Genomic DNA, 12,550 nt, shown 5'->3' on the forward strand with positions numbered 1-12,550 from the left:
AGTCAGTGGGAAATAATCAACTCTTAACAGACCTGAAAACACAAAACATTAATTTAGACACCCAAATGTATACTTTAATTCAGGCTTTTAAATTCACATGACAGATGTGTTTTGGTTTGTTTTCTTTTTCTGCTCCTAAGCCAACATTTTACATCTACTAACTTGCATTGTTCATCCATGCCCTTAGCCACAAATTGAGACTTCAAAAAATAAAAAGGTCAGAAAAATTAATGTGAGCTCACAGATGGCCTGAATCTTCTTAGGAGATCCTGGTAATCCTGGAAAAGGCAAGACAGGGGAAACAAGACTACCCCAAAGCTAGGACAAAAAAGCCTGGTCGCTTATAAGACAGAAATAAGAAAGACACGGAGAAGCAGAACCTCTTACCCAAGCTCTTCAAGCATTTGCTAGCATAGCAATCCCCCACCAGGGATTGAAAAAAATCCAGTTCTGCAGCATTCTTTTGGACTGGGGGCATGAAAAATCTGCTACAGAATTTTAGCTTAGTCTGTGAAAGCCTTGCTGAGAAGCAATGGCACTCATGCTGGCAATGACCATCAGAGAATATTTTTTGGTCCAATGACACAGCATCATACTTCAGCAGGATGTCCAGTTAACCACTTAAAAAGCTTTTAAAAGCACTCGACATTCTGATAACTGGTCAGGCTGGACAGTGTTTAAAGAATTTGGATAAAGGGGCTCCCATTAAAAAATAAAAGCATCAAAGAAAAACAACATCAAAAAGGTCGCTTCCTTCCTGTCAGCGAGTGGTATGGGGAAGCACTGACAATTTGACCTTGACAGAGAGATAAAAGATCTGGGCCCTAGTGCCTATATGGTGAAGGCTGAAGTATTTCATCTTCCTTCAAACATTCCTTGATGTACCGGTTCTTCCCCGACAGATGTTTTTTCCTTCTTGGTTCTTCAGTGGAATGGAGGAAATCCGAGAGCTGTCCTGCATCTGTCCTGCAGGTGCATGATAAGCCAATGGAAAAGCAGTGGCAAAGCAACTCATGATGCTCTTAAGTATACTGGCTTCCAAACCAAGAAAATAGTCAGAGGTGATTCAACCCTGAACACTGCTGGATCCTGGAAGTCAGGATGGGAAATGCTGGCTAAAAGATCCAGCAAAGAGACTAGTGTCAAAAAGACAGTTCCCCTACAACTGAAGAGGCAGTCTGGGCTTAGCCTAGCACTGATATAACTCACAAGACAGGAAGCAGCAGTGAAAAGCTGGCAAAATATGAGTTTTGGTGCATAGAAACAGATGATTTTGACTCTTCTGTCAGCTTAACTGGTAAAAATTAAGAACTCTGATATACCATCTCCTCTGTTTGTCTTTGTCTAGGAAAAATACTAAAAGAAGTCTGAATTTTTATTTTTTTAAAAAATAGGCTAAAAAAATAAAGGAAAACTTCACCTTCTTTCTTTTTTTGAGAGAATGAATCCCATGATAGCATTCAAATTAAAAACCATGAGGAAAAGAGGTTTTGACTACAACAGCAGGCCCCTGGAGAGGTGATATGATGAGACCTTAATAACCAAAATAGTCTAGGTCATCACTCACATAAAAACCCTGGAGCTAACCCAAATTTCCAATTACCTAGAGAACAAAATATTTAAGCCATCCATAATTTAGTGTTATAAGATAAAATATTCTGGTCTACCCACCGTTTTGCAGCCTTCTCTGTAACGTATCGAACTTTGGTCAGAAGGAGTTCCAACAGATATCCTCGATGAGAGTCTCCCAGCATATGCAACTCATCCACAACCACCACTCCTAATAAAGAGAAGCACTCAGGTTATAACTGATAACCTCCAAACTAAGAACAGATAGACTCAGTCCTTTCATATTCCACATGATTAACTGCAATTTACAAATCCAGCTGTGCTTACCAACACAGTTATGAATTTCTTCTGTCACTGATTCTTTTAAGAGAGACATATAATGACCAATGATATCACATTTCACCTCCCACAACCTACCATACACAAATACTCAGCTTCTAAAAAAAAAATAGTTTGAGTTGCTACTGTCTGGTCTCCATGCAAAACAGTATGGAAGCATCTATACCATTTGCAAGCAAAAGCCCCCAGGCCTCAGAGTATCTGGAAGGGAACACTCCAGTACCCTCAATAAGCTAATCAGAAGGTTTGTTTACATCAGGATCTCCCATTAAAAACATCACTGCTTCGCCATTCAGTGATGTCTGTAAAAAAAGGCAAAGAAACCGAGAGCAGACGACCTCACAGAGACAGCTTCCTATTATATCTTTTCTCACCCACCAAGCCAGAATGAGCTCTACTGTAACTCTTGCTTTCTAATGAAAAAATCCTTATGTGACTGTTCTATCTGTTGTCCTCCTGCCTCCTGCAGACAACTTTTTAATCAATCAGCCACTTCCATAAAATTTGAAAGACGGGTAGAAATACTGAAAAGAATATTGTCTGAAAAGCTTTCTGAATATCAGCATCTAGAGATAACAGAGGAGACTGGGGTCTCTTTCCTTCTTTTCCTTAGGAAAAAACATAGAGCCACTACATCTTAGCCACCCAGCACACCTCCTGCATACATCCCAACCTGCAGCTATATGCAGCTTTACTGACCAGCCGACAGTGCCACAGGGATATGGAAAATGCTGAAGGAAGGTTTAACAAGAAAAAAGAAAAGAACGTAGGTCATAGAGGACACTGGGTTTCATTACTTCTGCTGCTGTAGAGTTTTTGTTTTTGTTGGAGCTATGAAATATCTTTCTGGTACAGCAAAAATAGCAGGAACTTAAGGGCAAGAGTGACTTTATATTATCTACTTCAATGCTATTTTTCCCTCTCATTTTTTTCTCTCCTTCCTACATATGTTCCTTCTCTCTGTTTTCTCCTCCCTTCTCTTTCAAGCCACTTAAGTTAGAAGAGTACTGCACTGCTTCAACAGCCTCTTTTACAAACTCCCACCCAGCCAGCTCCTCCGTCTTCGTCTACTTCCTCTATTCTGTGCTTGCGAAAACTTGCGATTCATTGGTCACCAAAGAGGCAATTATTCAGCTACCAGAAAAAAAGCTTTTCCCTGCTTCCCCATCCAATAATCTGACTGAATTTTTCCAGTATTTGAGACATGACAGTGTAATGTGGTATCTCCTAAAGAAAAATTCATACAACTTACCTTTCCAGTCTTTGCACCAAGAAGCAGCACATTTTGCTTCCTGAAATGAAGTATAAGACACTAGTGGTATCTACAGGCCAAAACACAGGGAATGTCACTGTTCTTCAGATGGGCCACATGTTTTCTTTCTACTGCTACTCAGCTATAAAAAAAATATTTATACCCACACTAAAGTTGTGCACTGTGTTACCTCAGCAGTCTCTAAGCTGATGAGATCTGACTGTCACACAATGCACACAGCTCTTCTCTCTTCAAGCAGTACTCAGAAGGCACCCACTGGGATAATATAGCAGGAGACATCAGGCAAAATATTTTTCACAAAGCTATCCTTATCTTAAAATGGAATTGCAGCCAAGGAAGACTACAGGTCCCAGCATACAATGGCGTTTTTTACTCAGCAACAAGCTCAGGAGTGCGATTAGGGCCATAATTGCATTATTCTGCATTGCTACTGAAAATTAGGCCACCTTCAGTGTCTACTTTCTGTCTGCAAATTAGGTGTGTCTAGCAGACTGCTGACAAAAAATAAATAAAATACTAGAAGTACCTGAAAGATCTCACACATGGTTATTCTAGAATAACTAGACCACTTTAAGTCCACGTCCTGTTTAAAACTAAAAAGTTCTTAAAGACAGTGGGGGAGAATTTGTTTTTTCTTTTAAATACAAAGAACCTATTTTTTTTATTATTTAAGTTTAAATTAAGAAAAGAAATAAGTATCACAACTGCACATTACATATCCATTATTCCCAGCTGACATGTTGAGAAGGAAGCAGATTCTTCTCTAATCTGGTCTCCTACAAATTTTTTAGCGTCAGTGTCAAGAGGCTGAACACCAACAAGAGGAACAGCATTTCCCATGTACATGGATGTTCAAAACTGACACATGGTATATAATAATTAGCAACACAAAATTGCTTTTAACTGCTTCATACAGCAAAGAGAGCTCTGCCAGGCAGAGGATTTGAATTGCTCTCAACAACTTCCAAAGGCAACGTGAGCTATCAGCAGGGGGTTAACATCAACAAAAGGAGCAGCTCAAGCTTGAGATGGAATCCAGCCAGAATTGCAGTCATCTCCCAATAACTCATCTCAAAAGATAAAACACCCTTGTTACAAAGTGGTCTAAATTTAGAATTAATTAGAAGGCAATGTACAATCTTCCAGTATTAGACAAGCTTGCTTTAGGTGAGAGTTAAAAAGGCATTTTCAGCTCCTGCCTTTATTTTACAGCTTTTATGAAGATGCATTTCCAAATAGAAAATTCCTCATTTTTTAAGATGATTTTTTAAACTAAAATTGAATTTTAAAATTACTTTCAAATAGGCACACAAAGAAGAAAAATTACTCTTATTTCAGCTGTATGGTCATGTTGGGACACAAGGGAAAAAGAGGGTTGCAGTAGAGGTGTTTTCAAATGGTGTAAGAAAAATGTCATGCTTTAAAGAAGTATCAATGTTGGGGATGTAATAATGAAATTCAAATCCTGCATTCATTTGCCTGGTTATACTGCTTTGTGAGAAAAATGTGCCTGAGAAGAGTCACATATCTCTTGGTACGTGGAGTTATATGACTCATCTCAGGCACATTCTTCTCACAAAGCACAAAAAAAGATGTAGTGATGGAATGGAGGTGCCAACCAAAGGAATTTGGCATATCTCCAGCTTCTGAAAGATGCTATTATTAAACAATACATTTTAGTACACGGGGTATATTTATAAGGCACCCAAACCAACATGAACGAGGATATTATGACCCCACTCATTGCCTAGTGCAGGATGTACAGTGTGGTGACCTAGCATCAAACTAGCCCTATTTAAAACAAACGAACAAACAAAAAACTAAACAAAGTATCAAACTTTGCGCCATATATTTAAATAACTAACTGCACGATCATCAGTTCTCTTGCAAAGGAAGGGATGAAGATATGCAGCTGAGGATTGGGTCAGACTGCAGCAGCTTCAACTGAAATGATTTTAAAATGCTGCACAGCCATGGTCACCTACTCATCTTCCAACCCACTGGCAGTCTAAGAATTCATGGTGATCCAGCCCCTGTAGCCCAGGTGTCAATGTGTTAACCCATGATCTCACACTCTTATAAAATCTGCAAAGCTTTCTTTCCCTTATTCTCTATTGTGTTTAAAAAACTTTTCTGGTATACAACAGTAAAGAATATTATGATACCAAATGAACATGGAACAGCAGTTTTACAGGTGGAAGTCTCAAAGCAGATTGATATTCATCTAGTTTTCCAATTTTTGTATTTTTAAAAGAGTGACCAGCTATGTTACAGGCCAGAGCAAAGATGGGAAGTATTACTATATAAAATACAACTGGATATAGTTTTACTGAACAGACAAACAAAGAGAACAATCATCTAATTGGGCTAGGAGAACATGACGCTTTCCAAGTACAGATTAGAAACACAGGGCTTCCTCAGGTTTTATATCTCCTCCCAAGCACTAAAAGGACACCACCATTATCTAGTGGTCATCAGGACTATAGTAGCCCAGAAGTCTACACTGCAAAGACAGAGGGCTTTTGAGCTGACTACAAGAGAGAAATGAGTGCTACATCCCTTCTAGTCACCATGCCTACCCAGTGCAGCTCCAAGTATTCATTATTTGGACCTCAACAAGCACTGAAAATAATTCCTCCTCTTCTTTGAACTAACTGAAGGTAAACCATTAATAACATACATACACAATCTCTGTCCCAAACAAACAAAAAATTCTTGGACTCAAACACGTCATAGACTTATAACTCAATTTCATTAATTAGAAGATATTTTCTCACTGTGAGAATCACTGCTTATTGCAAATAATCACTATATGTGGATTGTCATCCACATCACACAAACTAAAGCTGCAGTTTTAACTACTCACTCCCCAGTCGCTGAGCTATGTAGAACAGTCCAGACTGTGTTCCTAAATCCAAATCAGATGGGCTCTGGATGAAGAAAAATTGTTCTACTTTCCTGTACAGCTTGTCTGTTGCACAGGGAACTGAGCAAATACAAACTATCCCATAATTTCACATGTACTCAGATTATGTAACAGAAAAAAACTCATCCTCCCAGTGGTGAGGCAGTAGTATTTTACCCAGTGAGTCCATTTGGTTTTCTTCTATTAGTCTATTGATGAGGCCATTGGCTTTCTCAATGGTGCAGACAGCAACATCCAGAGAAGAGAAACGTCCAGCTGGAGAGATGCTTCCCATGTAGCCTTCAACTTTCACATCCACCTCCTGAAACAGGGCCTGTTTTCCAATGATACAGAATGTTGTGCCAACGTTAGAACTGAATTTTGACCAATGCTTGCTGAAATCACATAAAGACTGCATCCTACAACCACAATCCCTAACATTTATAATGCCAACTAATCAGATTAAAACCATAGCTCAGGCAATTATTACTAATTACCCCACACACCACTGTCATTTCTTTCATTTCCAAAGCAGAAGCCATACAGTACACATTGCAGGATAAAGTAACCATAACTGAGTAAGAGGTGGTGAACACCGTCACATGTGAAAGCATAATTTAATATTAAGTTCAGAGAACAAACAGCGCAACAGTTTATAATGCCAGTGTGTTATCTACAAAGAAGCCTTGCTCCTGAAAAGTCTGGGGCAAAAGCCAAATGTTGGGCCTTAAATACAGAAACATCACATCTCCCAGCTGAAAGTCAAAAAAGAGTGATTCCTTTTCTTCCAATGAGTATTATTACCACATTGCCAAAGCTTTGGCACATTATGCTCTGCATTAACAAAAGGTACAAATATTTAGAAGCAGATGGGTAGGATACTACACGATTCCAAGTGTGTGCAGCTAAAGCCAAACCTTAGGCCAGAAGTAGCAGAACACAGCATGGATAACTTTCCAGCTTTACAAGATTAAAGAAAAAGCTTTCCTCTATTATCAAACACTACAAAGTAGCTTTTGCACTTGGTAACATTTCCTAGCAATTTACAAGGTAAAGGTGCCATCTCAGTTTGATAAAATACAAAATATCTTAAGTGTCAGAAACTATAACAAAAATACCCACTGATTTTGTTCTTGCCTGTCTTAATTTTTCTTTGGCACATTAGCTAATGGAAACAGTATTTGATACGAACACCTTTCAGAAAAAAATTGTTTGTTTTAAAAAGACTGCTTCCATTGTACTTTTGTTTCTAAATATCTGAGATGAGGAAGCCCAGACATACCTACATTCTGTCAGAACATATTTTTAGCCAAGTGAAATCAAAAGCACAAAATTCTGCTGGAACACCCAAAGGAAAGCTAAAATAAAGTTTCTTTCTGATTATGCTGACACCTCCCCTTTGCAGTGTTTTAGACACAATTTCTAATTAGAAAACCCCTTTTAAGCTTGCATATTATAAAATCTGCTAATGCATGCAAATAACAATGCTGTAACACTCAAAAATAAAATGTTTTAATCGACTCCTTAATTATTTGTTTTATTTTATTTTTAGAAATTTCCCTTTTGGGCTAAATCTTTTTTTTATCTCTCAAACTTAATTTAAAATTTGATCTCATTCTACTACAATTCATTTCTGAAATAATATTGCAACATTATTATTTTTTCCCCTCAAATCCATGCAAAAACTTCATTTTAAAAAACAACTATAAGCCAGACATTTCCTCTCTTTGCATGTTACTTACCTGCAGATAACATTTCTTCTCCTTGGCCACAGAGACAAAGGGAAGGATGAAAAGAGCTTTCTTACGGGTCTCCAAGACACGCTTCAGAATGAGCAATTCTGCAACAAGAGTCTTTCCGGCACTGGTAGGAGCTGAAAAATGGATTTTATTTTTTTTATTAATTTTTAAAGAAAAAAAAATCCAAAGAATAAGCATCATAAAAATGGAACAGAAAACCAGGAGAATTTGGGGCAAGGCTCTTCAATTGATTCCCATCTCACACAGTCACAACTACATTTGTAGTTACCCCAATAAAGGGTCAAGAGGATTGCAAAGCATTTCTCTTCTATTCTCTTCCACTCTGCAACCACAGTTTGTGCTCTCATCTCTGCTTTGGAAGCAACAACAGCTCAGAAATAAGCAAGTGAGGGGAAAAAAAAAGAAAAAAGAAAAGAAGACTACAGTCTCTTGGTTGGAAAGAAGAGCTTAGCCACCATCTTACTGACCTAGCCCCTAAATGTATTTGCCCTGCCCTGTTTGGTGAATGTTGCTGGTTGCCATCTATCATTGCCAGAGAATCATAGAATGGTTTGGGTTGGAAGGCACCTTAAAGACCATCTAGTTCTAACCCTCCTGTCACGGGCACAGACTTCTAACAGACCAGGTTGCCCAAAGCCCCATCCAGCCTGGCCTTGAACACTTCCAGGCATGGGGCATCCACAGCTTCTCTGGGCAACCTGTGCCAGTGCCTTGCCACTCTATGAGTGAAGAATTTCTTCCAAATACCTAGTCTAAATCTACTCTTCTTTAGTTTAAAGCCATTACTGCTTGTCCTATCACTATGCTCCCTGACAAAGAGTCCCTCCCCAGCTTTCCTGCAGGCACAGGCCCACCTCTCAAGCCTGTCCAGGTCCCTCTGGATGGCATCCCTTCCCTCAATGGTATCAACCACACCACACAGCTTGGTGTCATCAGCAAACTGTCGATGTCACTGGCAAAGACATTAAACAGCACTGGTACCAATACTGACCCCTGAGGAACACCACTCGTTAACTGATCTCCACTTGGCCATTGACCAAAGCTCCTTGAGCATGACCATCCAGCCAATTCCTTACCCACCAAGTGGTCCATCCATCAAATCCATGTCTCTCCAATTTAGAAACAAGGGTATCATGTGGACTATGATATCATGAGAACTGTGGAAGACGTGCAGCATAGTGGGGCATAGGCATTACTCAGTAATCTGGCCCAATGTCCTCTGCAACCAAGCAATAAAACTCAGATGAAAGCCTAAGAAAATCACCCTGCCCCTACTTCTAAGCTGTTCATGCCCCCACTGCTGCTCTGTGACCTTCTTCGCATGTAGAGTAGACACCTAAGTTGGTGTTTCCCACAAATTTATAGCTCACCAGTCCTGCTTCTTCTGCTCCCTGCACCCCAACTAGATTAAGAAAAATGATGAAGGGACTGAAAAAAATAGATAATAAATTTTTCATAAGTATTTAAATCTACTTTTGCTGGTATCATTCAGTTCCTGGCTGACCTAGTCTGTAATAAAAGACAGAGTCATCATTAACTGACTCCTAATTATCAGTTTCTAAAGGAACACTAACAGAGAAAATAGAAAAGAAAATCTCTCCTCACATCTGGGAAGGAGACCGTCGAGCCAGATCTGAGGTATGGCAATGGAACAGAAAAGAGAAATTTTCTCCTAACAGGTTCTCTCCAGAATAAAGAGGATCTTGACCTTTTATCTGCCAGATCGGCATCATTCAGTAGCAACGTGTTCTTGTGAATGGCGCTGGGAAAGTCAGGGAGATCATTTCTGTGAGATGTTTGCATACCTGAGTAAACTAGGTTCTTTCCTTCCAGAACTTGTCCGAGCATTAGGCATTCTGCTTGCCATTCAAACATCTGCACTACTCCCAGACTGTGATATTTCTCCAGAACTGCTTTCGGAAGACCCCAGCTTGCAAGAAGTAACTTGTCTGCTTGGTCTTCAGGAACATTTACCTGCTGATATTTGCCTTTGAGTGGAAAGAGGGGAAAAACAAACAAACAAATAGTATCATCCTGTATCCTCCTTCAATCTGAGGTCATCATTTAGGTCAGATACTCGAATGTCAAACCTCTTTACAAGCTCTGTATTGTGGGGAAAGGTAACAAGAAACTATCTCCCCCGTATTTTTCAATATTTCCTATGAATGTTTTATCCTTCTTATCTCCTGACATCATCTTGTCAATTTCTCCTCGTATTAGGTTTTCCACGTTCAAATAATTTCTTCACCAAACTCTCACTCTGATATTTGCTTTTGAGACAGAATAGCCATGACCAAATACAGACTCAAGCAGAATTTCAGCAGTGATTAGTGTAACAGCATTACAGAGTGTTTGCCATCTCATCCTTACTCAGACTGTTTCCTTTTTAGATTATTGCTACTGACCCTTCAGTAATCCTCGCAGATTATAGAACTGCCCAGGCTCTTTTTTTGCTTTACAGATGAAATAAAATAACTAACATAAAACAAACAGGCAGCTCAAGCTACGATGTTCAATGCATGTAATTTCTGTTTTTCAACACTGATTAGTATCTTTACCACATTGCCAGTTCCTCTAGCTTAATTAAGTTCCTTTCTGCTTATTTCGTCTTTATAACCCTAGATAACTTTGTGCTGGCTACAAATATTGCCTCATCCCTGGTTCACCTTTTTTCCAAATCATTAGGATATCTCAAACCTTTTGTCCTTTTCCTCATCTGAGACAGAAAACAGATTTCTGATCCACAGAGATGCCTCCCCTATCATCCACAACTGCTTAGTTCCCATAGCAGCATTTTGCAAAAGACCTCATCAAAGCTATTTGAAAAACAAGTAAGTGTGTGTACTGACTCTACTGTACCAATTTCTACTAGCACATTCAAAAGAAAAAATCTAAAAGAAATTTTCCACCATTGTCATAACAGTGGAAGGGCAAGCTAGATGAGAAAAATACTGGCTGCTTATGCATGCTAGTACTTACATTCAACATATGAAAAACTGCAACTACCTTCCTGAGGTTAACCCCAACCTAGCTATCACTGGTACTTGACCATCTCCTGTGCACAAATACATAAAGAAGATGATATGGCTTAGCTCTGTAATAATCAAAACACTATACAAATACTGAACAAAACATTCAGCACTATTGGAAGTGAACAACAGTATGCCACAAGGAGAACAGGCTTCCCATGGGGCATTTAAAGGAGATCGGGTTTGTCTATCCTTAACTGCCACTCGTATGGCAAAATTAGGATTTGTAACTGTATAAAAGAGTCAAACAGAATGCACAAAGGGATCTCAAGTTTCTTTCCTAAAGTTAAAAACAGTGAACTACATGTAAAAGACAGCATGAGTAAAGGATTACATGATTCTAGCTTTGGAAGAATATCGTTAGATTAGCACTGAACATGAGTTTCAAAACTTGTGACTTAAGAAACAAGTTTTGAAGACCTATATATAAGTGTACCACTGCACTAACCTCTGTTACCTACTAGAAAAATGCTAAGAAAGTCAAAATGAGGATGAGACACATTGCTGGATTTAAACCACTGGGCATTTAGACACATCTGAAGGAAAACCCTTCCAGAATCTGGGGTCAGGCGGACACACGAGTGTCACTTAACTGAATCCTCTTGGAGGAGGTGTCCTAAGGAGATACCATACATCACCTTGCTCAGCTCCATTCACAGGAGCTGACAAAACTGCATCTTGCAGCACATAGCTACGTTGGGGAGAAGATGCTACCTGACTGCAGAAGAGGCTGGGAGATGTAAATCATTTAGAGTGACAAAAACATTGCGAGAGATGAAGTTACGAGCCGCTGTGTAAACACACTACACATATAAGTGAGATGTCATGAAAAACTACCACGCTCCCCTGCATTTGCAGGTATCAGAGCACTATACAGGAACACATAATGCGATGTTTGTAGATCTAGTACATTTCACCAGCTTCTTGTGCTCTTGAATCAACTTAAGATAGGCGAACCTCCCTGCACACGCCGAATACAGACCGTATCGATCGTTGTGCTGTGGCAGCACCTAGAGGCCAAGCCAAGAACAGGACCCACCGTTGAACGAGCACCGTGCCCGCCTTCAGCCGCCTTCCCTCCCTCCCCAGCAGCACGGAGCCGAGGAAGCCCCTCGGAGCCCCATTTGCACAACCCACCCCCCTTGGCCCCGGCGTGCACCCCAGCCGCAGCCCCTTCCCTTCCCTCTGAGGGAGAGCGGGGCAGCGCTGGGCGCTCCCCCCGGCCCTGCCCGAGGTCTGAGGACGGCCACAAGCCCCACGCGCCGCCGGCAGCCCCGCTGCCCCCCACCGCTACCTGGAGAGCCGCCGCTGCCGTGCAGGGAGCGGTGGAGGCCGGGCGGGGGGCTCAGCACCGCCGTGCCGGGAGCCTGGGGGCCGAGCGGTGCCCCCCTCCCGGCCCCGCGGTCAGCGGCCGCCCCGCCGCCGTTAGCGGGGGCGCCGCCATCTTCCCGCCGCGCCATTCAAACGGCGGCCTCTGCCCCCAGCGGCGGCAGCTGGCAGCTCCCTGAGGTGGTTTTTTTTCTTCCCGTCCATTCCCCCAAATCGAATTCCATCCCAGTGACACCTTTTGTCTCTTCCTGACATGCCCCAAACAGTTTTGTCAAGCTGTACTCAAGTGGGACTTGAGATTCTTCCAGTATTTCTACACACTCGTTTTGAAGGTGATGACACTAAC

At 40.9% G+C, this 12,550-nt stretch overlaps 1 protein-coding gene across 1 annotated transcript in view; it reads right to left on the reverse strand.

Moving 5' to 3' along the window:
* POLQ (DNA polymerase theta) overlaps positions 1-12,335 on the reverse strand; it is a 54,126-nt gene extending 41,791 nt beyond the window's left edge. Inside the window, exons 1-5 of the mRNA XM_050708352.1 lie at positions 12,149-12,335; positions 9,652-9,834; positions 7,829-7,959; positions 6,264-6,420; positions 1,672-1,780 (exon numbers count right to left, since the gene is read on the reverse strand). Of these exons, the coding sequence (XP_050564309.1) occupies positions 1,672-1,780; positions 6,264-6,420; positions 7,829-7,959; positions 9,652-9,834; positions 12,149-12,335 (767 nt within the window). The remainder of the gene's footprint in view (positions 1-1,671; positions 1,781-6,263; positions 6,421-7,828; positions 7,960-9,651; positions 9,835-12,148) is intronic.
* Between the last annotated feature and the right edge of the window lie 215 nt (positions 12,336-12,550).

Source organism: Cygnus atratus, chromosome 1, assembly GCF_013377495.2.
Source record: "Cygnus atratus isolate AKBS03 ecotype Queensland, Australia chromosome 1, CAtr_DNAZoo_HiC_assembly, whole genome shotgun sequence".
NCBI lineage: Eukaryota > Metazoa > Chordata > Aves > Anseriformes > Anatidae > Cygnus > Cygnus atratus.